The 26,520-nt window shown below is 46.3% G+C and overlaps 1 protein-coding gene across 1 annotated transcript in view; it reads left to right on the forward strand.

Moving 5' to 3' along the window:
- The window catches only part of vps37d (VPS37D subunit of ESCRT-I), a 29,820-nt gene extending 4,004 nt beyond the window's left edge, over positions 1-25,816 (forward strand). The window contains exons 2-4 of the mRNA XM_062988667.1: positions 7,403-7,574; positions 20,097-20,179; positions 24,446-25,816. Of these exons, the coding sequence (XP_062844737.1) occupies positions 7,403-7,574; positions 20,097-20,179; positions 24,446-24,940 (750 nt within the window). The 3' untranslated portion in view covers positions 24,941-25,816. The remainder of the gene's footprint in view (positions 1-7,402; positions 7,575-20,096; positions 20,180-24,445) is intronic.
- Positions 25,817-26,520: the final 704 nt, after the last annotated feature.

A 26,520-nucleotide genomic window follows, 5' to 3' on the forward strand; every position in this document is an offset into this window, starting at 1 on the left:
AAACTAAGCTGACCTCCCTGCGCCCATCTCATCGTGACCAGTGAAGGAAACGGGAGATATGAACTAATCTAAACCATTACTGTCTTTTGAAAATGTGCCAAATGCTTCATATGTTTGGACACTGGTTTTCTTGCTTTTTTTCGTGAGCCTTGATTATTCACGATCAAAGTCAAACAAAAGAAAAGAACAAAGGGATTGAAGTTGAGGCAGCTATGATCTCTGGGTGACTAAGGACACTTAGACATGCTGACAAGTCAGCAGACTGGCACGTTAAATGCACACGAGCTAGGAACGGTCGGGTTCATTCGAATAAACCGATATCCAAACGGGTTCCAGTATTCCACACGTGGATTGGTTGTTTGAATTGCACCCGACTTTAGCATCCAGACGCCGATCAGGACCAGAGGAACCGGTCTTTTACGATACACTCTGTAAGGATGAGCAAGCAGCTTTTATAAGCTCTGCTATGTGACATGAAAGATGTTTTCTGGCCCGTCATAATGGACGTACGGTCGCAGAGGCAACTCGGCGTTCAAGGTTGATTTGATTTACAGCGGACGACAAAAGCCTGAGCTCAGTGAGAGCCGTTCTGGTTTCCCTTCGGGGAACGTGTTTGCCAGTCCATTTATCATTCGTCCATCTCTGTCCGAGGAGATCTGGGGATGTTTAGAGGATCAATTTGTGTGTCGAGGCTGCACACACACACATACATACACACACAGTAAACCACTTAGTGATCTAGAAAACAGGTTTTGTTTGTGTATTGGTACAGAATTTAATAGCAGGTTTGCTTTCTCCTGGCCATGAAAGTTCTTGCTGTTAACTTGCATAAAGACCCTGACTTGCTAATATACCAGAGAAATGGCTCTAGTTTACAGGCAATGCTCTAGCCCTTAGTTCCATAGCTCCAGAGCCAGAGTTTGGCCTGGTTGGGCACTCTAAAGACACAGTTGGCCATGTTTAAGGGACATAGGGCCTCTGAAGGAGTGTCTCCTAGCATCTAGGCATACGTAAGGTCCTACCCAATTCACGGCCGTGCCTCACGTTTACTGGTTAATTTGTACTATGAGGCGTCCCAGCAATCCTACGGCAATTCAGTTAGTAATCGCTTAGTCAAAATGTCCAATATGTCGAAGTTTAAAGCAGCTAAAAACACGACTCGGGTAGGTGTGTTTGGAAAACTTACGACCAATTCTGTGGAGGGGGTTGGGGGGGGGGATCAAAACACGGATGAGAATTTTCGTATTTGAGACAGAACATGAAGCCTCGTACCGTCGCTGGATGTTCTAGGTTTGCATTCATGATGATGGTGTCATTGTGCTCATCGGGTGGCACCGTGGCTCGGTGGATTGCGCTGTCGCCTCACAGCAGGAAGGTCCCGGGTTTGATTCCCAGGTGGAGCTGTCTGTGTCCTTTCTGTGTGGAGTTTGCATGTTCTCCCTGTTCTGCGTGGGTTTCCTCCGGGAGCTCCGGTTTCCTCCCACAGTCCAAAAACATGCAGCCAGGCTAATTAAAGATACTAAATTGTCCATGACTGCGTTTGACATTAAACTTAAACTTATAGGCGCCCAGGTGGCGCAGCGGGACGTTCCGCTTGCACGCCAGCACCGAGTTTCGAACCGAGGAGTTGCTTCCGGTCGGCTGGGCGCCATCTGGAGGGCATAATTGGCAGTGCCTGCAGCAGATACTAATTGGCCATCGTATATGAAGGGTGGGGGCCGGACTATGTGTGGGTGGGTGGGTCTTCATACGCTGTGTAAGGACCCTGAGCAGGGCTGTACACGTGTCGGAAGAGGCAGGTACAGCGACGTGCTCTCCTCGGATGCAATCTGGTATCTCTCAGCAGCGGAAGGCAAATTGAGTCACTAGATCGGGAGGAAAATGCATAAAAAAAAATAACAACTTATGTGTAAAACATGATGTTAAAATCCTAATAAATAAATAATATTATTGTGCCGATTTAATGTATATATGTTCTCCAGTCAGTGTTGGATGATTTTGCTCCTGCTGGAGGTTCAGGCGCTCTGGGTTCATCAGCAAGCACATTTTTTGCTGATCTTATCAACACACACACACACGTAATGATGTGATGTCCTGCGCTGATGTAAAACAAGCCCCAGGAGCCAAAACAATTCCTTTGTTCCAGTGATCCCAGTCATAATAAAGCAGCCTGTCATGCTCACGGTGTCGTCCAGGCTGATTGAATCCAAACGATTTTTTGGGGAACTATGTGAGGTGCTTCTTAGTTTCAAAACCTAATCTATTTTATTTATTTATTTATTTATTTATTTATTTATTTATTTATTTATTTATTTATTTATTTATTTATTATTATTTTGGTGCGGCTTCACTACTGGAAGCTTTTGCTGCATCGCCATTCGTTACGCGTGAACGTTTGGTGTCCCTGGGTGCCGAGGAGCCGCTGGGTAACAGGGCGACTTCTCGTGATTCTGCTCGTGTTTGTTAATTGTTTTTCTAATGAACACAAATGGATGCTCGTTAATCAAAGCACTCGGGGGAATTAAATAAATAAATAATAAATAAAGCAGACGTGGGGTTAAATGGAAAGTACTAACGTTACAAATGAGGAACGGATGAAAGGGAATGACAACATCGTTACGGCAGGGTAGCGCCATCGCCTCACGGCAAGAAGGTCCTGGGTTCGATTTCCAGGCTGTTTGGAGTCTGTGTGGGTTTCCTCCGGGAGCTCCGGTTTCCTTTGCGTACCTCCATACAACCACCACCGCTGAGATCCGGGTTCGATCCTCAGAGGTGCTATCAGCAGACCGGGCGTCTACACAGACACGATTGGCTTTGTCCGAGGCCCTGCAATGGATCGCACAACCTTGAGCCCCAGTGTCCTGGGTTTGATTATTCTGTGTGGAGTTTGCATGTTCTCCCAGTGTCTGTGTGAATTGGAGATACAAAATTGTCCATGACTGGGGCGGCACGGTGGATCGGTGGGTAGCACTGTCGCCTCACGGCAAGAAGGTCCTGGGTTCGATCTCCAGGCGGGGCCGTCCGGGTCCTTTCAGTGTGGAGTTTGCATGTTCTCCTCGTGTCTGCGTGGGTTTCCTCCGGGTGCTCCGGTTTCCTCCCACAGTTCAAAGACATGCAGTGAGGATAATTGGAGATTGGAGAACTGATGAACCTTGTGTAGTGAGTAACTACCGTTCCTGTCATGAATGGAACCAAAGTGTAAAAACATGACGTTAAAATCCTTATAAACTAATAAAAATAAAAACCTGTCGGGACCCTGACCAGGATACAGCTGTTGATTTAGGTGGCGCAGTGGTAAAACACACGCTGTTCACCGGAGCTGAGAGCTCGAACACATCGTATCGAATCTCGGCCACATGAACAACGATTGGCCGGTTGTTCAGATAAGGGGCGGGATTAAGCCGGATGGGGACTCTCTCTCAGACTAGTACGATTACGACCTCTGCTGGCCGGTTGGTGGCGCCTGCACGGAGATGGGAAAGGAGTGCGGTAGAGGGTGTGGCTCTCCGTACACAGCGCTGTACTGCACTGCACTCGTCAAGTGTAGGTGATAAGATGTTCGATCGCTGTGCACGTGTCGGAGGGGGCGTGGAGCAGCCTCGTCCTCCCCGATCAGGAGCAGGGACCAAAAAAAAAAAAGCAAGCAAATAAACACAGACTGTGAAATTGGTGAAATCGCTCGATCGTATCATGCGGTGCGTTTGTCTGGAAGCGTCTTTCCTTTCATTCTTCACCGATCTGTAATTAAGCGCAGCGACCAAGCGCACCGCCTGCACAACAAGGCGGAAAACATACAAAAGCACGGCTGAGTTTTGCAGAGCTGAAAGTTTAAAGCATTACAACATAACATTACATAACCCGCCACTGGGATTCTTTTCTTTCTTTTTTATTTCCAGTCATGGTCTTTTAAGTCCTCTGTGGGAGCTCAAAAATGACAAATTGTTGTGAGCGCCTAGAAAACCCATGTGGCTTTACCATAAGGAACACTCACTATGATCACATCTCACCATCATAAAGAGAGAAATATGACATTCATTTATACACCGATCAACCATAACATTAAAACCACCTCCTTGTTTCTACACTCACTGTCCATTTTATATAGAAGCACTTTGTAGTTCTACAAGTACTGACTGTAGTCCATCTGTTTCTCTGCGTGCTTTGTTAGCCCCCTTTCATGCTGTTCTTCAATGGTCAGGACCACCACAGAGCAGGTATTATTTAGGTGGTGGATCATTCTCAGTACTGCAGTGACACTGACATGGTGGTGGTGTGTTAGTGTGTGTTGTGCTTATGGATTTTGTAAACACCTCACTGTCACTGCTGGACTGAGAAGACTCCACTAACCAAAAACATCCAGTGTGCAGCATCCTGTGACCGCTGATGAAGGTCTAGAAGATGACCGACTCAAACAGCAGCAATAGATGAGCGATCGTCTCTGACTTTACATCTACAAGGTGGACCAACTAGGTAGGAGTGTCTAATAGAGTGGACAGTGAGTGGACACGGTATTTAAAAACTCCAGCAGTGCTGCTGTGTCTGATCCACTCAGACCAGCACAACACACACTAACACACCACCACCATGTCATTGTCACTGCAGTGCTGAGAATCATCCACCACCTAAATAATACCTGCTCTGTGGTGGTCCTGTGGGGGTCCTGACCATTGAAGAACAGCATGAAAGCGGGCTAACAAAGCATGCAGAGAAACATATGGACTACAGTCGGTAATTGTAGAACTACAAAGTGCTTCTATATGGTAAGTGGGACAGTGAGTGTAAAAACAAAGAGGTGGTTTTACTGTTATGGCTGATCAGTGTATTTATATGTTCGCTGAGCTCTGTAAAGCTTCACATGATCTTCCAGGTTGCCTCCAGAATGAAGCTACCTTCATATTTCTGGCCCCAAACTGGAGGAAAAAATCCAATCCGAACCTCAGACGATTACAGCTAGCTGTCTGTGGCTTCTCAGAATGCTTTCCATTAGGACGTTGGTTTGGACGCTGGTCTGGACCCTCCAGTTCTCTTGGGTTAGACTCTGCGGTCTTGGGAAATGTCACGGAGGGCGGGAGTTACGCGGCGTGTCCTGGTTTGAGCGGCGGATCGTGTCCAGGATTTCACGGTCATGAGAAACTTGTGATTATAATTAGATCAGCAGCTTGTGACTGGGGTTCGGTAAGTACCGTCTCCACTGCTGCTTCCTGCGACTTTAATACTGCGGTATTTTAATTGGCTTTTAATTTGGTGAGCATCCATTCGAAGTAGGAGTCATTTCGGGGCAGTTGTAGCCTAGTGGTTTAGGTACTGGACTAGTGATCAAAAGGTCAGCGGTTCAAGCCCCACCTTTGCCAGATTGCTGCTGTTGGGTCCTTCAGCAAGGCCCTTAAACCTCAGTTGCTCAGACTGTATACTGCCACACTACTGTAAGCCGCTTTGACATTTTTAATGTCACTTTTGTATACAGAAAACCGATTTAACCACCAGGCCTTGTGACAATGCATAATTATTATACTAGAATTTTGTGTGGTTGTGGGTTCAAGCCTTGGCCCGGGAGCTGGAGGCTGATTTTTGGGGTGTCGTCTTAGCATAGCATCCTTGCGTACCTCGCCGTACCTCGTCAATCATGCAAGGTCGGCCAATCTAAGGAGTCTCGGGGGAAATTATCTGTATCGCCGAAGGGCTCTGGACAGTGTTCGATGACTTTGCATGAGCTGCAATTTGTAAACAGGCAGTGGTATGTGTCGTGTGTCCGAGGAAGCACGTGCCAGCCACATACTGAATCGAAAGTTCATGTTTTCAAAATATCTGTTCATTTATTACCTGTTATGTCATACTTATGTATGGTTTATTACACCAATAATATATGGGCGCCAGTTACTGCCAAATTACGTATTTGTAACCTCACAGGCGCCTCTGATCAACTAGCAACAAGCATTAATCTGATTAAAAGCTATCACTGAAGTGCAGTTTTGGGAGGTGCACTTGTCAATATGCTCTCAGTGCCGGTCCCAGGCCCGGATAAAAACCAGAGGGTTGCATTATAAGGGGATCTGGTGTAAAAACTATGCCGAAACAGGTACCCTGACCAGAAATATCCACTGTAGATAAAGAAAACGATGCCAAAATGAAAAGACTGACCCTGCTTTTCAAGAGTTCAAGGGTTCATCAAGGGTTCAAGAGAGGCTTTATTGTAATTTCAGCTCTATACAAGTACATATTGAAATGAAACAACGTCCCTTCTTTCTAATCTAAAGAAACTGAGGGGGACGGGACCAAAGACAAGAGTAGTGTTGGCCAGTACATGATACTGAGTAAATAAAGAGGTAAAAAACATATTCTGATATACAGTTAGCAGCGTAGGGTTTATATAGCAGCAGATCTTAAAGAGTAAGATCACAGTGCCCAGTGTTCCCTGGATGGACTCTGGATCTTCTCCAACTATGACCAGAATGAAAGGCGTTTATACAGCAAAATCTGAACCTTCAATCCATTTCCCAATAATTTTATGTGCTTGTCCTGGTATAAAACCAAACTCCAGTGTTCCTCAACCGAATTCCCATCTGACTCCTAACCGGTGCCAGGTTTACAGCTGGAAATTTACAGCTGCACGGTTCCGTGCCGCGCTCATTCACCCCGGTCCTGTGAAACACGAGCAGTGCTGTAGCCCTGACCTGGAATTCTAGCTGGCTGCCCAGCAAGGTGAATAGAAACGCTGGTATGAAAAGGCCACACGGGTGGTCTGGACTTGTCCCGTGACTCATCTGTGATCCTGTACGCAGGGTTGCATTGATGTAGCCGATTCTCCTCCCCACTTGTGCTTGTAAACAAGCCAGAAAGCACAGAGTTCCTGCAGTTCCTTCTGCCTTGGTGGAAGGGATAGCATTCCTGTCACTGTTGTTTGTTGAGGTCACATGTTTCAGGCACGCCCATTGGACAACACTGTGGCAACACTGTGGCAGCTTTATTTTAACGTCCATGGTTTTGGAACGGGACGTCCTACAAGCTCATGGTCACTTGACTTCCAATTTGATCACCTCCAACGTGATTGTTGCCTGGCCGCCATGGTTATATGTATGCGGAGAAATAATCAGCTCCATGGTGGACTCTTTGGTGGCGCAGCGATAACTCAGGCTAGCCCACTGTGCTGTCAACTGGTCAGGCATCTACACAGACATGATTGGTTGGTGAGGTTGACCGAGTGTCATTAGGAAATGCTCCTGTTGGTACATTCCAAGATTACCTTCCAAGAAGGTTTGTGTCAGGACGTGTATCCGGGGTAAAAACTGAGCCAAGAACGATCCTCTGCGACTGGTGGATGCTTCATGTTGGGCTGCATCAAACTTAATTTTGCCATATTCTGACCTCTTAAAGCCGTAATATAAAACCTTCCTGTTGTGTTCAGTTTCAGGAGCTGCAGGTGGACAGGGAAACCTTCCTAGCAAGCAACCGAAGCCTGGCGGAGGAAAGCCTCGCACGACGTCCCCGGCTAGAGAACGGTAAACTTCAATTGGCTGCTAAGTACAAGGAGCTTGGAAAGCTAGCCACGTCCTGCAGGGAGAAGCAAAGTAGGCTCGGTGAGTACACGTTTACCGCCGGATCTTTAAAAACGCAGGATGTTACCAAGTACTGGCTAACTGTCTTCTGTATTTATTGTACTGTTTTTATCTACACTGTGTGTATTGTATTGTTTGCACTTGTGTTCTGTGTTGCACCCTGGTCCTGGTCCTGGAGGTACTTGTACGAGGGATATTCAAAAAGTTTCCACACTTTTATCTTTTGCTTATAAACGTTGAGGGTAGGAGAGAGGAGGAGTAATCGATCGTGTCTGAGAGACTGAGAGACGCTTATAGTCTTGATTTAGCACCATCTGATTTCCACCTTTTTGGACGCTCAAAGAAGCTTTAAGGGGAAGAAGATTTTCATGTGATGGTGATGTGTTATTTGTTTTTGAAATTCTTAATAAATAGAATTAAAAAAGTGTGGAAGCTTTTTGAAGAGCCTTGTATACAGCTGAAATGACAATAACTTGAACTCTTAAACCAAGTCAACCGAAAATAAGCCAAGAGTCTAGTTTCAGAACCGTTCTTAAACGCTGTGGTTTCTGGTTTCTGCTGGTTTCTTTATGGTTAGCGCCGCTCTTTAAAACACTCAGAATAGAAACGCTGTTGACTGAAACAAGACCGGCGCTGGAAATGCTACAGGTACCGTGCTAAGAATAGCGCCCGGACTTTCCCGTTGTCGTCGTTACCACACAGACTTGTTCCATAATAATCTGGCCCGATGTTTGGCGTGGTTCATTCATTGATGCTCCCACACATCACACATTACTGGAAGCTCCCAGCCCCCTGTGCAGGGTGGAGAGGATGAACCGAGGCAACCGGGTCTCAAAAAACCTGCATGTCTCCACCCCCTTTCAACAGGAGCCAGGAATAACCGCTGTGCCCTGGAACGGACCTGGTTAAGGTGGTCGGGTTTCATAGTGCAACACAAACCAGGCGGTATTAAGGGAGCACTTTACGTTTCTATAATACATTATATTATAATGTTATAATATTCTATAATATAAGAGGAAGATATAATATCGTAATATTGTCCTGGTCAATGGCTGGAAAAGGAGCCAATCGATTGGACTAGTTATATTTATCTGGACTGAGAATCTTGCAGGTTGTGAGCTAATATGAATTTAGATGTTTGAAAAATAATTCATTGTAAGACATCAAACATTTGCTTTTTATAGATTATATATATTGGCACAGCCGTACATTACACTATCCCACTGCTGCTTAGATCTGTGGATCCAGGGTTCGAATCTCAGCTGTGCTATCGGCCGGTCGGGCGTCTGCATGGGGGTGGGTTGGTTAAAACATTTGCGAGTGCGCTCTCAATGCTGGTCCCAAGCCTGGATATGAGGATATGACATGAGGAATGTCTGCTACATTATATACAGTATATACAGTATATATATATATATATATATATATATATATATATATTAGGGCTGTCGAAGTTAACGCGATAATAACGCATTAACGCGACCTCAATTTAACGCGATTAAAAAAATTAGTGCCATTAACGCAAATTCTAGTTCATGTTGACACTTGACTGGTAGAACAAACGTTTTAATGTCGGACTTGCCACCGTTTTTCATTTGCGGTTTGTTAACATAATGTAACCGATCGTGGTAGTGATGCACTTGCATAATAAAGAAATAAATACACGCTATATTCACAAGTTGTCGGGAGCAGAACACTTTATTACACTTAATTAACTTCTTCTTCTGTACCGAATACCGGAAAGCTGAGTCGAGCACGTTAGTTCATGAACTATGGAAGCCCCAAAGGGTCAAAACACACTCACTTCGTGTAGAAACGTCCATCAAACCATCGTCACGATACAACCACAGACAAGTCTGATACAATAACTACGCCTTATCCCACCTAAAGCACCGCTGATCTACAATGTTTGCTGATGGAGAAATTCTAACCTACAATCTGACATTTACTGCCTAGTATGTGAGTGAATAAAACTCCCTTACAGTTTTCTCTTGTCCCAGCAGTTTTTAACATCAGTACATTTAGCATAAAATGTGTTCACCATTTTAATTGTAACATTTCACTTAAAAATCCTTGTTTTCTATAACATTTACACAGATTTTTTTTAATGCGATTAATCGCGATTAACTATATGAAATTCTGAGATTAATCGCGATTAAAAATTTTAATCGTTTGACAGCCCTAATATATATATACAGTGTATCACAAAAGTGAGTACACCCCTCACATTTCTGCAGATATTTAAGTATATCTTTTCATGGGACAACACTGACAAAATTACACTTTGACACAATGAAAAGTAGTCTGTGTGCAGCTTATATAACAGTGTAAATTTATTCTTCCCTCAAAATAACTCAATATACAGCCATTAATGTCTAAACCACCGGCAACAAAAGTGAGTACACCCCTAAGAGACTACACCCCTAAATGTCCAAATTGAGCACTGCTTGTCATTTTCCCTCCAAAATGTCATGTGATTTGTTTGTGTTACTAGGTCTCAGGTGTGCATAGGGAGCAGGTGTGTTCAATTTAGTAGTACAGCTCTCACACTCTCTCATACTGGTCACTGAAAGTTCCAACATGGCACCTCATGGCAAAGAACTCTCTGAGGATCTTAAAAGACGAATTGTTGCGCTACATGAAGATGGCCAAGGCTACAATAAGATTGCCAACACCCTGAAACTGAGCTGCAGCACAGTGGCCAAGATCATCCAGCGTTTTAAAAGAGCAGGGTCCACTCAGAACAGACCTCGCGTTGGTCGTCCAAAGAAGCTGAGTGCACGTGCTCAGCGTCACATCCAACTGCTGTCTTTGAAAGATAGGCGCAGGAGTGCTGTCAGCATTGCTGCAGAGATTGAAAAGGTGGGGGGTCAGCCTGTCAGTGCTCAGACCATACGCCGCACACTACATCAAATTGGTCTGCATGGCTGTCACCCCAGAAGGAAGCCTCTTCTGAAGTCTCTACACAAGAAAGCCCACAAACAGTTTGCTGAAGACATGTCAACAAAGGACATGGATTACTGGAACCATATCCTATGGTCTGATGAGACCAAAATTAATTTGTTTGGTTCAGATGGTCTCAAGCATGTGTGGCGGCAATCAGGTGAGGAGTACAAAGATAAGTGTGTCATGCCTACAGTCAAGCATGGTGGTGGGAATGCCATGGTCTGGGGCTGCATGAGTGCAGCAGGTGTTGGGGAGTTACATTTCATTGAGGGACACATGAACTCCAATATGTACTGTGAAATACTGAAGCAGAGCATGATCCCCTCCCTCCGGAAACTGGGTCGCAGGGCAGTGTTCCAGCATGATAATGACCCCAAACACACCTCTAAGACGACCACTGCTTTATTGAAGAGGCTGAGGGTAAAGGTGATGGACTGGCCAAGCATGTCTCCAGACCTAAACCCAATAGAACATCTTTGGGGCATCCTCAAGCGGAAGGTGGAGGAGCGCAAAGTCTCGAATATCCGCCAGCTCCGTGATGTCGTCATGGAGGAGTGGAAAAGCATTCCAGTGGCAACCTGTGAAGCTCTGGTAAACTCCATGCCCAGGAGAGTTAAGGCAGTTCTGGGAAATAATGGTGGCCACACAAAATATTGACACTTCAGGAACTTTCACTAAGGGGTGTACTCACTTTTGTTGCCGGTGGTTTAGACATTAATGGCTGTATATTGAGTTATTTTGAGGGAAGAATAAATTTACACTGTTATATAAGCTGCACACAGACTACTTTTCATTGTGTCAAAGTGTCATTTTGTCAGTGTTGTCCCATGAAAAGATATACTTAAATATCTGCAGAAATGTGAGGGGTGTACTCACTTTTGTGATACACTGTATATATATATATATATATATAAATATATATACACATATACCTTAACCTCTAAGCTACAACTGCCCTATTATATATATATATGTATGTGTGTGTGTATATATGTATATATACAGTATATATACAGTATATATATATATATATATATATATATATATATATATATATATATATATATATATACGTACATTAAACTTTAATTTTAATATGGCGTTTGTATGGTAAGACGATGCTGTGTGGAGTTTTAAGGGTTAATAAACACCAGAAGAAGCAAAGCAAGACCCCAGTTGTACAGCATAACTCGCCTTAACCACAATGATTTAGATTAGCGTGGCCGCCCCGCTCCCCTGCTAACCCCGCGCCTGCAGGAAAACAAAAGGCCGTAATTAGAACGGCCCTGCTGGGACCTCAGAGGAAGATTTTTCTCCGTCTCTCGCCACATCCCATTTTGCGTCTGTTTGTCCTGTTTACACTCCCAGTTTTCTTCGGCCGGCGTGACTGATTTAAGGCTCTCGGGCGCGCTCGTCTCCCTCCGAGATGCATTAATTCTGGTTAAGAATGAGAAACCCAACGAGAGCAATAAACCACAACACTGAAACACCTTCTGAAAAATCTCCCTCCTCAAACAACCTCCCCAACCTCACAGGAGGAGGGCGAGGGTGCACGTTCTGGGTCACGGAGCAGCCAGGCCCATATGAATTATTTGTTGACATTTTCCCAGGCCCCTCCTCACCATTCTGTGGACACAAATAGTGAGGTTCTTTTTAAAGGCTTTTGTTTTGGGACCCCACCTACAGGACTGTAAAGGTCTCGACCGCCCAGACGGGTCTAGGTGTACAGGAAGAGGGCGTCACTGTAAGGCAGGGGTGCCCATACATTCAGACGATGGGTCATCACGAACTACATTTTATAAAGGTTGGCCTCGACGTTTTTCAGCTTTACAGGGCAAGCGACTGAAAAATCACACTAACCTTATTCTGATGATTTGCTCTGAATGGTGTGAGCCAGACAGGAGATGCTGATGCCAATTCTCAAACAGCTTCCAAGTGTTCATCAGTAAGGGTGGACCGATATTTAGACTTCATTATTTTCATGTGGGAAAAGGCTGATTCTCACAAGTAGGTTGATCCCAAAATGCTGTCAAATATGTGGCACATTTTCTTAAGGTACATTTGGATATTTCCTCAGCCAGCAAGTTCCAAATTCTTCCATGTGTGAACCAAACCGCCATCGTTGCAGCGTTCTCGCCCAAATTGAACAGTTTTTGGTTTCTCTGTGCTTGGTTACGCACTCATCTTCACAAACAGTGCAGGTTACAGAAGGAAAAATGCAAAAATGGCGCAAACTGGCTACTGATGAATGAAAACTTTCTAACGGACTTGTTCCATAATAATATGGCCTGATGTGCTTGGTTCATTCATTGATGCCCCACACATCACACATTGCTGGAAGCCCCCTGTGCAGGGTGGAGAGGATGAACCGAGGCCATCGGGTCTTAAAAAACCTGCGCGTCTCCACCCCCTTTCAACAGGAGCCAGGAATAACCGCTGTGCCCTGGAACGGACCTTGGCGGTTAGGGTACTGGACTAGTATCCAAAAGGTTGCTGGTTCAAGGCCCGCTGTTAGGCGTAGCTGTTTGAACGACGCACGATCTACCAGCGTGAACTGTGCAACCGACTGGTCAGTGGGCACCCCTGCCGTAATGCCTAGTTCACACTACACGATTTTCACCCTGATTTTCGCTCGCCGACTGGTTGGCATTAGATGTGGCAGCTCGAATATCGCTCTCAATCGCTATGTGTGAACTGTTCGACAACTCGATCCGAGCGGCTCAAGAAAAATATCTAGCGGGCTAAATATCTGGACCTGTTGGCGACTCTAAATCATGTAGTTGTGATCAGGTTGTGATTGTTGTGAACGCAAGATACAGAAGGGAAACCCTGGGGGTGGATCGGGGAATGTGTGGAACGGGGTATAAATAATATAGTTTCTATAAGAATACATCAGCACACACAAGCTTTACAGTATTTGTGACTTATCGTCCACACCAAACCATAATACCAACATTGAACAGAACAGACGATCCGATTGGGTACTATGTGACCCCCAATCGCCAATTAATCGCTTAGTGTGAAAACCACGACTCAAAAGACTCCCGATTACAAGAGATCAAGTCGTGTAGTGAAACCCGTACAAATCTTCACTCTTCGTCTTCGGTCCGACGTGCCGGAAATCCCGCTCTACCGGTGCGATCTTCTTCTCCTGCTCCTCGCAGCAGCTGGACTGTGATGGAAGGACGGTGGAATGTTCACCTTCCTGACACCGCATTGTGGAGTCTTCTCTATCCGCAGCCTGGGGCAGGAAGGGCGGGACGGTGAGATCCTTCCTTCCACCCCGAACATCTGATCCTCATTCTGCCAGGGCTCAAGGATAAAAAAAAAAAGCATGAAAGAAAGGATGGAACGACTGGACTGATAGCGATGTCGTGTCGCCGAGGTGTTACATCATCAGACTCGGTAATCAGACGCGTCCGAAGGGAATCACGGCTTCGAGTGGCTGACTGGTTTGGTTAAGTTTCAAGCCGTCTGGAAGGCCTGACCCGTCTTTAGAGCCGAGCTACACACATGTTGTGAGAGATTTCTGGGTTGGAAATGTCCTAATAGGCCCAGGTCCTGTCTGCTATGTGTTTAGCTAAGCTCAACAATGTTGTTCTCCTGCTGCGCGGCATTCCTCTCCTGAATTTTTCTCCGGAGAGTGACGGCTCCGGTATGCATCCGGCTCATCCGGCACACAGAACCGGCGCTGTGGTATGACCTAGCAGAACGTCCAGCTGTTGTGAGCTTTATGAAAACCTGCTGTTGACCTCGAGTCTACCCCCTGTACCCGTTTACTCTGGCTTACCCACCCCCGTTTTTTTAAAGCGGGCTCTTTCAAGGTGCGTGAGACCCATCTGGAGCCGGTAAACTAAGGGACTGGGAGAGGAAGGAGCAGGGATTAAGTGCAAGTCATCAAGCAGCGTGATCTTCAGTGAAACGTGACCTTTACCTCAAAGCGCCAATAAATCAAGTCGCCCGGGTTAGTGGCTGACCGTCGTATATCACTCGGTCGGATCGTTAGATTGCACGGACGTACACCTGGTTTGTACCGCTCATGAGTGACCGGCTCTGTCACCTGTATTTTAAACATACACCGATCAGCCATAACATTAAAACCACCTCCTTGTTTCTAAGCTCACTGTCCATGTTATCAGCTCCACTTACCATAGAGGAGCTCTTTGTAGTTCTACAATAACAGATTGTAATCCATCTGTTTCTCTGCATGCTTTGTTAGCCCCTTTTCATGCTGTTCTTCTATGGTCAGGACCCCCACAGGACCACCACAGAGCAGGTATTATTTAGGCGATGGATCATTCTCAGCACTGCAGTGACACTGACATGGTGGTGGTGTGTTAGTGTGTGTTGTGCTGGTATGAGTGGATCAGACACAGCAGAGCTACTGGAGTTTTTAAACACCTCACTGTTACTGCTGGACTGAGAATAGTCCACCAACCAAAAATATCTGGCCAACAGCGCCCTGTGTGCAGCGTCCTGTGACCACTGATGAAGGTCTAGAAGATGACCGACTCAAACAGCAGCAATAGATGAGCGATCGTCTCTGACTTTACATCTACAAGGTGGACCAACTAGGTAGGAGTGTCTAATAGAGTGGACAGTGAGTGGACACGGTATTTTTTTTTTAAGATCGAAGCTAACCCATATCCCCTCCGAAACATGGGCAGCAGCCGGATACATTTTTGCCACCCGCACATTGATGAGTTTGGCGCCACCTAGCGTTGCATGCGGAGAGACACACCCTAAGGGCACTCTTCCTCATCTCTTGTGCAGGCGCCTCTAATCAGCCGGCAGAGGTCGTAATCGCATTCTGACAGAGAGAGACCCACATCCGGTTCTTTGTCCCACCCCCCAACTGAGCAACCGGCCAATCGTTGCTCATACAGCCACTCAGCCTCGAACCGGGGAGGCAGAGCTGGATTCGATACGAGGTTTTACCGCTGCGCCACCTGAGCGGCTGGACACGGTATTTCAAAACTCCAGCAGCGCTGCTGTGTCTGATCCACTCATACATAAGTGGAGCTGATGAAATGGACAGTGAGGCTGATCGGTGTAGCACGTTCCCTTTTGCACTAGCTTCATTTTGTCTAAAAACAAAACCAGGCACTACAAATATAAGCTCGTGTAGACAGGAAGACGCACACATCTGTACACTCGAACAAACACACACTTCCTGTGAAACAGCAGCAGGGTGTTCTGTTGTGGTCACTGCTGATAAATACCACCGACTGCTTTTCCTCACAGCAGAAAAAAACTTCAGACGCAGCCGCAAAGCTTCGACTTTCAGACAAAAGTGCTGAACAGAAGTAGCATAGCGTTTACGTCGGGTAAATTCAGCTCAGTCACATGACCGCGTTCGGGTATACGACGGGCTGAGCCCAGGGAGCATACATGCTGGAAACCTTCTGCCAGATGTTTACAGGCCCGAAGCATTTCCTCTCATCCGAACACCCAGAGATACGAGTTTAACGACAGACGGAATGCGAGAAACGTCCCGAGTGCTGCTTAAAGAGATGTAAACACCGACTATAGCGCTACGCTAAGCTCATAACTGCTGGGATCCAGGGTTTGAATCCCAAGTGTTGCTTTTGGCCGGAAGAGCGTCTACATACAGAAATGATTAGCTACGTCTGAGGAAGGGAGGCGGCCGAGGCTCCGCGATGGATTGGTGAAGCGGCGGTAAAACATAAAAACGCCAAAAGTATGTGGACACCCTTCTTAATTAGACACACCCATTGCTTGATGTACAAAATTTGTACAGGAATACTACAACAAGACAAAGACAAACCTGGAAGTTAATAATATAATAAAATAATAAATAATAAAATCGGTAAAGTACGCTAGCGCACCAGAGTTGGGGTTTCGAATACATCGTTTCGAATCTCAGCTCTGCCTTTCCGACTGGGCGGCAGCACGAACAACGATTGGCTGTCGTTCAGGGTTAGAGGGTAAGAAAGTCGGATCATAGGTCCTCATAACTGGTGCGACTGCAACCCCTGCTGGCTGAGGAATAATGCTGATGGGGGTGTGGCCCTCCATGCACAGTGCCCGTCAGTGTATGAACTCGACTCGTGCAGGTGAAAAATGCAGTCTGTACTGACTGTTCGTGCCGGAGGGGGCGCATGTCGGTTGAGAGGCGTCCTCAGTCAGCGGTGAAGGGTCGAATCAGTATAGAGGACGCAATCAGGGTAATTGGACACGACTGGATTGGGGGGGAAAATAAATAAATAAATAAAATCCTAAAGGAAGGAAGCTTTATGGTGAAGCAGATGATGCAGCGCAGGATCCTTCAGTGGTTTTCCACCAGTGGTTTTTCTTCATCTCGGTTTTCTTTTGAAGTGTCCGAAATGAACCATTTATTTGCTATAAATACGTTTAAAACCTGTAATTTTATCCGCCTGAGGCGGCTCATCCCTCCAGACCCTCGGTAATCTCATTAGTTTTGATCCTTCCATGCCATCCTGGCGATCTTGTTACGATTACGTTCTCATCTTTGGCTTATTTATCGATGTTTTTTTAATGAGAACGGTCACGGTACGAAGGTGAGTGTTAGTCCGAATCTTATGCTGATCAGTCAGCGTTATTAATGAGTGGGGCGCAACCTGAGAGATGTGTATTGATCCTCAAGGCTTGGTGGAGGTGAAAGGAGAACCACATTTTCTTTCTTCTGTTCCTTGTTTGCATGTGGGTTTTAGTCCCAGAGGATTGTGGGAAATCCAGGAACTGAGAACTACAGAGGAGCCTGAGGTCATGAACCGGGCATGTTGGGTCGCGCCAAACATGAGGAACAACTGGTCATCATGTCATGTTTTATCAATGAACCACTTCAGTACATGCATTCATTTTACATGAGTCAGCCAAGCTGGGGTGTGCTGGGTATGAATGGCGTCCCACAAGGGTGACCCTGCGATCCCAGATGTTGGTGCTGTAATGGACAGGCTAGAACAAACAACACTATGTTGCAGCTTTGGGTGATCTATATTTTTAAAAACAGCTTGGCTGGAGGGACCCAGGAGCTCCCGTACTTTTCCAGAGGATTGTGGGAATCCAGGAACTCGGGAACTACAGAGCAGCCTGATGTCATGAACCGGGCATGTTGGGTCGCGCCAAACATGAGGAACAAATGAGAGAAAATTGGCCTCCATTGGTCTTCAAGTCATAATTTATCAATGGACCATGTCAAGCATGTGCTGGGTATAAATGGCATCCCACAAGGGTGACCCTGCGATCCCAGATGTTACTGCTGTAATGGACTGGCTCAACCAAACAACACTCGAGCTAATTTGGGTGACCTACATTTCTAGAGACACATGGGGCACTTTTCATGGTGGAGATTAAATCCCAGAGGCTTGTGGGAATCCAGGAACTGAGAACTACAGAGCAGCCTGATGTCATGAACCGGGCATGTTGGGTCGCGCCAAACATGAGGAACAACTGGTCTTCATGTCATGATTTATCAATGGACCACTTTAGAATAGTGTGCGCACATTCATTTTACATGAGTCAGCCGAGCGTGTGCTGGGTACGAATGGCGTCCCACAAGGGTGAACCTTCGATCCCAGATGTTGATGTTTCAATAAAATGAAAGGTTACTGGCAAACCAAGAAAAAACACTTGGGTAGCAGCTTCAGGTGACCTACAGCCAAGCAGTTATTAGGAATGTAGATCACCCAAAGCTGCAATAGTGTTGTTTGCTTTAGCCTGTCCATTACAGCAGTAACATCTGGGATCGCAGGTTCACCCTTGTGGGATGCCATTCATACCCAGCACATGCTTGGCTGGATCATGTAAAATGAATGCATGTACTGAAGTGGTTCATTGATAAAACATGACATGATGACCAGTTGTTCCTCATGTTTGGCGCGACCCAACATGCCCGGTTCATGACATCAGGCTGCTCTGTGGTTCTCAGTTCCTGGATTCCCACGAGCCTCTGGAAAAGTGCGGGAGCTCCAGCGCCCCTCGAGCTAGCGTGTTTCTAGAAATGTAGGTCACCCAAAGCTGCAACTCTAGTGTTGTTTGGTTGAGCCAGTCCATTACAGCAGTAACATCTGGGATCACAGGGTCACCCTTGTGGGACGCCATTCATACCCAGCACACGCTTGGCTGGCTCATGTAAAATTAATCTGCGTACACTATTCTGAAGTGGTTCATTAATAAATCATGACATGACGACCAGTTGTTCCTCATGTTTGGCGCGACCCAACATGCCCGGTTCATGACATCAGGCTGCTCTGTAGTTCTCAGTTCCTGGATTTCCACAGCGCCCCTCCAGCTAATGTGTTTCTAGAAATGTAGGTCAACCAAAGCTGCAACTCGAATGTTGTTTGGTCTAGCCTGTCCATTATAGCACTAAAATCTGGGATCGCAGGGTCACCCTTGTGGGACACCATTCATAGATGGGTGCCCACTATTCCACAGTAGTCCACTGGTAAATCATGAGGCTTACAGAGGCAAATTCTACAGACACATCTTCTAAATAATTCCATTTTCTGTCAGAACATCTCAGAAGCTCAGAAACTATTTTGGATGACCTGTTTTTTGGCATTAATTACTCAAAATGTGCTTTGATCTTTCTCATGAACACGTTCTGCCTCATGAACAGTCGGCACCTGATCAATCCATCACAGTACGAGCTGTCAAAAGCGTAGCTGAACTCTCCATGGGCTCAAAAAAGAAACCTCCGCTTCACAACTGGCACCTTAAAGCCTGACTGAAGTTTTATCTTACATTTCTTGAAGCAGCGGCGTACTGCGTTAAGTGACGACAGATTTCCGAATTACTCCGATGTGAATGTATTAATTTACATTTACGTTTTCGGCATTTAGCAGACACTTTTATCCAAAGTGACTTACAGTTGTGACAGTATACAATCTAAGCAATTGAGGATTAAGGGTCTTGCTCAAGGGTCCAACAGTGACAACCTGGCAGGGCTTGAACCAGCAACCTTTTGATTACTAGTCCAGCACCTTAACCACTAGACTGCTACTGCCCTGTTTATCACAGTAGCATGACTGTTTCTCATCCAGGGCCATCTGAGGGTTTGAAGGTCGCACGTTCAACAGCGGTTTCCAGCTTCATCCTACACAAACTCTATGATTCTATGAATCTTTTCACTATTTTATGTACAGTAGATGGTGAAAGGCTTAAATTATTTGCGACCTTGCCTTAAGAAATGTTCCTCGGTTTATAATCACGATTCCCTGATGATTGAGGGAATCTCGAAACCACACTCACGCCGACCCCCGAGGACTCGGACACTTGTCGGCAAATGTTCTGACTTGTCGCTATAGTAACCCCAAAGCAACACTTCTCATTAGCGGAGATGAGCTAACACACAGCGCTCGGTTCCTCTACCCCCCGCGTCTCCTCAGCACACTGTCAACAGACCCGGCCTGCAGCTGTATAAAGAGAGGCACGTTTGCGCTAACACTTAAAAATGTTTTTAGCAGATTGTTTGTTTGTTGCGCTAACTTTGTCTTAGCTGTTACGGCTTTTAGTGTCACAGCTGCTTCCGTGGATGTGAATTTGCCCTTCGGCTCGGAGCCTCAGTAACTTAAATTAATTAATTGTAGTTATTATTTTTTTTGGTTTCAGAGGCGTACATGGAGAAGCACAGCGCACAGACGGCTCAGAGTCTCCTTCAGGAAGAAGTCGGACGTGTCGAGGACCAGTCTGAGGTACTGATACCAACGTTGTTTTGGTGATTTTAAAAGAAACTGCCTGGGTGTGGTGAAAAAGCAAGGATTTAAAAAAACTGACCAGTTGGCAAGAGGTCCAGGTGGAAGAATGGTGCGCCACAACTACTCGATGAGCTCAACGTTCCTTGCTGACACTGGGCGTTCCAGATCTTGACTTGTCATCCACAGTTTCTTTAACTCCTGGTACCTAATGACATCCTGGACAACGGAAATAACAAGCTGGGACCAGTTTGATATCTTTACTGAGCCTCCTAGCTTTGTAGGCGTCAATACATTTCATTTTCAGATCCATAGTCCGTTGCTTAAAGCAGCCCGTGGTTGTTGAGTGTGTTAGCACAAGGTTTAAAAGTCATTTTACGTCATCCTACGCCCCAGAGAAGAGGGCATGTCTAAATTCTTAGATTCCTTAACATGCTGCCTACTGAGGTGCCTTAATTCTGAGTGATAATCAGACTGAATGACGACGGCGCATTTAGTGCTGCATCAGCGCTGAAGGCAATCCCAGCTTTCAGTGCGGCACGACTTTTCTCACAAAAAATGACAAACATGGCGGACGGATATGATGCCGAGCAACCAACGAGTTCTTTTCAAATGTGAATAAATTATCATTGATTTTAATTTGTATGAAGGTGCAGGAGTGTCGTTTATGTGCAAATCCGGGCTCGTCAGGTACACGTTAGCCGACGTGCTAGCGGGTTGTGCCACCTCAGCCTGTCGGGTTGAACGGCCTGAGGCTAACTGTGTTAGCTTAGTAAGCGGAAATTGCAGTGACATAATCGCTGTCTAAGTAGTGCGTCTAAATAATCTGCCTTATGAGTTTGATGTCTTATTAGAATCCTCTCTACTGAGGCAGCTGATCAGGTAGGCAGTAGGCAGCAAGGCAGCTCATTAGGTTTTTTTTAGACAGACCCATAATGTAAGTAGGTATTTCCAAGGCACCCAGGCGGTGCAGCGGGATGTTCCGCTAGCACACCAGCACCGAGTTTCTGAACTCCTCAGTTCGGATCTCGGTGTTGCCTCCGGTCGGCTGGGCGCCTGGGAGCCTGCAGCAGATACTAATTGGCCACCGAATCTGCAGGGTGGGGGGCAGAATATGTGTGGGTGGGTGGTTCTTCAAACGCTGTGTAGGACCCTGATTGGCGGAAGGGACGCCTGTGCAGAACGCAGGGGCGAGAAGAGGAGGGCTGTACACGTGTCGGAAGAGGCTTGTACAGCGACGTGCTCTCCTCGGATGTAATCGGGTATCGCTCAGCATTTTTTTCTTTTTTCTTTTAAATTATCTATTTTTTCCCACTTTTTTCCCCCAACTTTTATCCCCATTCTAATCGTGTCCAATTACCCTGATTGTGTCCTCTATACTGATTCGACCCTTTTGCCACTCAACTGACTTGCGCCCCCTCCGGCACGCAATCAGTACAGCCTGCATTTTTCACCCGCACGAGCCGAGTTCATACACAGAGAGACACTGCACACGGAGGGTCACACCCCCCTCGATGTTATTCCTCAGCCCCGTGCAGGCGCCGTCAGCCAACCAGCAGGGGCCGCAGTCGTACCAGTTATGAGGACCTATGCTCCGACTCTACCCCTAAGCCCCTGAACAACAGCCAATCGTTGTTCATACTGCCGCCCAACCCAGTCAGAAAGGCAGAGCTGAGTTTTGATACGATGCATCTAGAAACCCAACTCTGGTGAGCTAGCGTACTTTACCGCTGCGCCACCTGAGCGGCTAAGAAAAAGCATTTAAAAAAAAAAAAAGTAGGTATTTCTAACCACTTTACTATTGTACGAACCGACCAGTGCACTCGAATGCATCCTGGTCCTGCATTTTTATGTGCATAATGTCAATCTGGACAGAATCCTGCAACCTGATTTGCATAACCTGATCAAACGTACACAGATCCGCATTAGCTCATGGAAAAAAAGCACTCGAGTCAAATCTCATCAGCCGCTCAGCCTCTTCAGACTCCGGCGATCCACCTGATTGATGGAGGGACCGTAAATAAACATCCCCGCCTCCGGCCCGCCGTCAGGGCCTGATTGACAGCGCTAAGACTTTGAGTCATTACGCGGCCCGGCTCTGATCGATGGCCGGGCTAAATGGAAAGTCTCATCGCGCCCGCCGCTCGTCGCTACCCGGCTGTTTCAATCGGGGCTAAAGACTGAGTGCCCCATCCATTTAGCTCCTGGATTAAACCGATCGATTTTCTGCTGGGATGTTGGTGCCAGAGAAGCAGACAGACTCACAATGCTGCTCCAACGTACCATCCAGAATCCCAATCCAGAACTTCCTTTACCTGAATGGGCACAAATTCCCACAGAAAAAAGACCTTTATTCGTCATATATACACACACACACACATGTACAGTACAGTCAAATGATTTACAGCATATCCCAGCTTGTTGGGAACACCGCCCCTGGAGCAGACAGGGTTAAGGACCCAACAGTGGCTGGATATCAGAGCCTGGGTTTGAACCCACAATCTTCCCATTGATAGCCCAAAGCGCTGCCCACTAGGCAACCACTGTTCCACGTAGAAGGGAGTGTCTTTGCCTCAATGCCCATTATACCAGTTCACGATTTGGGAACTAGTGGTAGTGTGAGTTATTCATACTATTCAGTATAGTAGCTGGTGATTTGGGATGTGTCCTTTTCTAAACTGCAGTTGCGTAACGTTTTATCTCTAGTTTCATGTGCACGTCCCAAGAGGAACCTAATTTAGGACGGGTGTTTGGTTACATTTAAGGCCGCCTGGTAATTGAAATACGATTAAAAACAGGCTTGTGTTAAACGAATAAACACTATTACTATTAATACCTTATCAAAGCTAATACTAAATAAGGCTGTATTGTGGATATTTGTTTATTTTGGGGCGAGACCCTGCACCCATGTCCGAATACTACAGGCAGCTCTTTACTCTGGAAATTAATAATGCACGCCGATGCTATGAAATAGTAATAAGGCTAAAAAAAAAAGAGTCGATTTTGATCTGATTCGAATTGATGAGTCCCGTAATCTGAACAGATGGGAACCACTGATTTATTGTTTGCCCCGGCCCGCCCCTGGTGGGGGGCGTAATGTTTTTCGGAGCTTCGAAATCACAGTGAGGTTGTAAGTGCAGACTGGATTGTCATTAATAATATAGCTGCCCCATGCTGGGCTGGAGAGGGACTTAGAGTCTGGTCCCTGGACCGAAGTGTCCCGAAAGACAGAATATCATGTAATATTAATGACACGTGATCCCAGATGTGTTGGTGGGTTCAGACCGGGTCAGGACGTCTAGACTGACAGAAATATTGGCACTCGGAGGAGAAGAAGCTTGTTTGGCATGATCATGAGTGCTTGAGTTGAACGAGACTGGACTTCAAAGCGACTGGACTTCTTTTTAGGTTCTTTCAAAGCGACTGGACTTCTTTTTAGGTTCTTTCAAAGACTTCTTTTTAGGTTCTTTCAAAGCGACTGGACTTCTTTTTAGGTTCTTTCAAAGACTTCTATTTAGGTTCTTTTAGAGCAACTGGACTTCTTTGTAGGTTCTTTCAGAGCGACTGGACTTCTTTGTAGGCTCTTTTGAGCAACTGGACTTCTTTGTAGGTTCTTTCAGAGCGACTGGTCTTTTTTCTAGGATCTTTTAGAGCGACTGGACTTCTTTTTTGGTTCTTTCCAAGAAACTGGACTTACTTTTAGGTTCTTTCAAAGCGACTGGACTTCTCTTAGGTTCTTTTAAAGCACCTAGACTTTTTTTTAGGTTCTTTTAGAGCGACTGGACTTCTTTTTATGTTTTTTTAAAGCGACTGGACTTCTTTTAAGGTTCTTTCACAGCGACTGGACTTCTTTTTAGGTTCTTTTAGAGCGACTGGACTTCTTTTTATGTTTTTTTAAAGCGACTGGACTTCTTTTAAGGTTCTTTCACAGCGACTGGACTTCTTTTTAGGTTCTTTTAGAGCGACTGGACTTCTTTTTATGTTTTTTTAAAGCTACTGGACTTCTTTTTAGGTTCTTTTAGAGGCAACTGGACTTCTTAGGTTCTTTGAAAGCAACTGGACTTCTTTTATGTTCTTTCAAAGCGACTGGACTAATTTGTAGGTTATTTTAAAGCGACTGAACTTTTTTAGGTTCTTCTGAATTGTTCTTTAAGGTAAACAGTAAAAAAGCAGAATCTGGAAGGCGATGAGTCGGGAGGCAGGAAATTCGAGCGCTGTCCGTCTGCGAATCCTGTTTAACTTCCTGTTTTTTTATCACTTCCACAGGAGCTTCTGAAGAGCTTCATGGAGGGCCGAGTTCCCCTGGAAAACTTTCTGGAGTCCTTCCAGAGCTACAGGAAGGCGTACCACGTCCGCCGCGCGCAGGCCGAGAAGATCCAGGAACTGAAGCGACCCGAGAGGAAGCAGACGGAGCGCCCCGAGGCGGAGGACGGACAGAGAGGGAAGGACACGGGGGCGACGGAGCACCGGCCCAACGGCGTTTCCGCCCACGGGCCTCCTCGCGTCTTCCAGCTGCGCTACGGGCTCACGCCGGCCATCCTGGTGCCCCTGTGTAAGAGCTCGGCCCCGGGCGGCGGCGGATCGTCTTCGGCGGACTCGTGTTCGGGACAGCGTCAGGCTCCGGGGCGCGGTGCTGCTCATGCTTGCCCCGGGCAGCCTGTAGGCCTCAGGGTGATTGGACAGTTACCAGGCTGGCCGGTCAGACCGGTGCGCTTACAGCAGCTCTACAGGCCGCATCAGAACGAGCCTCCGTATCGATAACGCCGCGCACCTTCCGGCGCAGATCTTCAGTGTGTGTAAGAATGTCAGCGGCCAGAAAAAAGGGAGACGGAAAATTGATGGAAAGCCATAAAATGTTTGGTCTTGGTGGACGAGCCGGTCGACGGCAGCTCCGCGGCGTCTGTGCCGCCGTCGTCGTCGCTTCTTGTTTTGTTTTTCTTTTCTTTGTGTCTCTTTTGTCTGGATGCTGATGCTGCTTTTGTGAGGGAGCAGGAATCGTTAAGATGCGGCTTTCAGACTTGAACGACTCGTTTTTTTTGTTGTATTTTAAACCGGCCGGTGATAATTGAAGAACCTCGGTGCTCTCACCATGTTGCTTTGTTGTTATGGTGATGATCAATAAAGTCCTATTGTTTGCTTTATTATAAGCCGATATCGGACCGGACGAGGATTGGAATTGATTTTGTGTGTCCGGGCGCGCTGCGGGGAGGATTTAGGATTATAAAAGTGCCGAACAAGAACCCCGCCCACCCTGAATGACGCTTCCTCCGTTGAATTCTGTTCTGTGGACGGACGGCGTTTCAATATTTATTGAGTGAGATACATTCGCGGCGAGAATGTTATTTTTTATGTACGTCCAGCTATTGTCTCCAGATGTCGCGGTGTCTGTTCATACTGGTGCTACAGACACGTGGTTCTGTTCCACTGGTTCAGACGCTATTTTATTAGCCAAAGTTGAGCGGCTTTCCAAATAAATTGGGACGAGTCTTGTTATTTATGGAAATTTGGAAATTTCCGTTGGAACGGAGCGCCTGGTGTTTACTTCTGACTGCTGCTGTGACTAATGAGACTGGATTCGTTTTCAGATGCAAAATATTTTCGTTCTTGTGTGCAAATAAAATCTTTCGTATGAATATGCAGCGTGTGTGTGTGTGTGTGTGTGTGTGTGTGTGTGCAGATATTCACACTACATGAAGATACAGCCATAACATTAAAACCTCCTTGTTTCTACACTCACTGTCCTTTTTATCAGCTCCACTTACCATATAGAAGCACTTTGTAGTTCTACAATTACTGACTGTAGTCCATCTGTTTCTCTGCATGCTTTGTTAGCCCCCTTTCATGCTGTTCTTCAATGGTCAGGACTCCCACAGGACCACTACAGAGCAGGTATTATTTAGGTGGTGGATCATTCTCAGTACTGCAGTGACACTGACATGGTGGTGGTGTGTTAGTGTGTGTTGTGCTGGTATGAGTGGATCACTGCCGGACTGAGAATAGTCCACCAACCAAAAACATCCAGCGAACAGCGCCCCGTGGGCAGCGTCCTGTGACCACTGATGAAGGTCTAGAAGATGACCGACTCAAACAGCAGCAATAGATGAGCGATCGTCTCTGACTTTACATCTACAAGGTGGACCGACTAGGTAGGAGTGTCTAATAGAGTGGACGGTGAGTGGACACGGTGTGTAAAAACTCCAGCAGCACTGCTGTGTCTGATCCACTCATACCAGCACAGCACACACTAACACGCCACCACCATGTCAGTGTCACTGCAGTGCTGAGAATGATCCACCACCTAAATAATACCTGCTCTATGGGGGTCCTGACCATTGAAGAAC

This window comes from Trichomycterus rosablanca, chromosome 26, assembly GCF_030014385.1.
Source record: "Trichomycterus rosablanca isolate fTriRos1 chromosome 26, fTriRos1.hap1, whole genome shotgun sequence".
NCBI classification, from domain to species: Eukaryota; Metazoa; Chordata; class Actinopteri; order Siluriformes; family Trichomycteridae; genus Trichomycterus; species Trichomycterus rosablanca.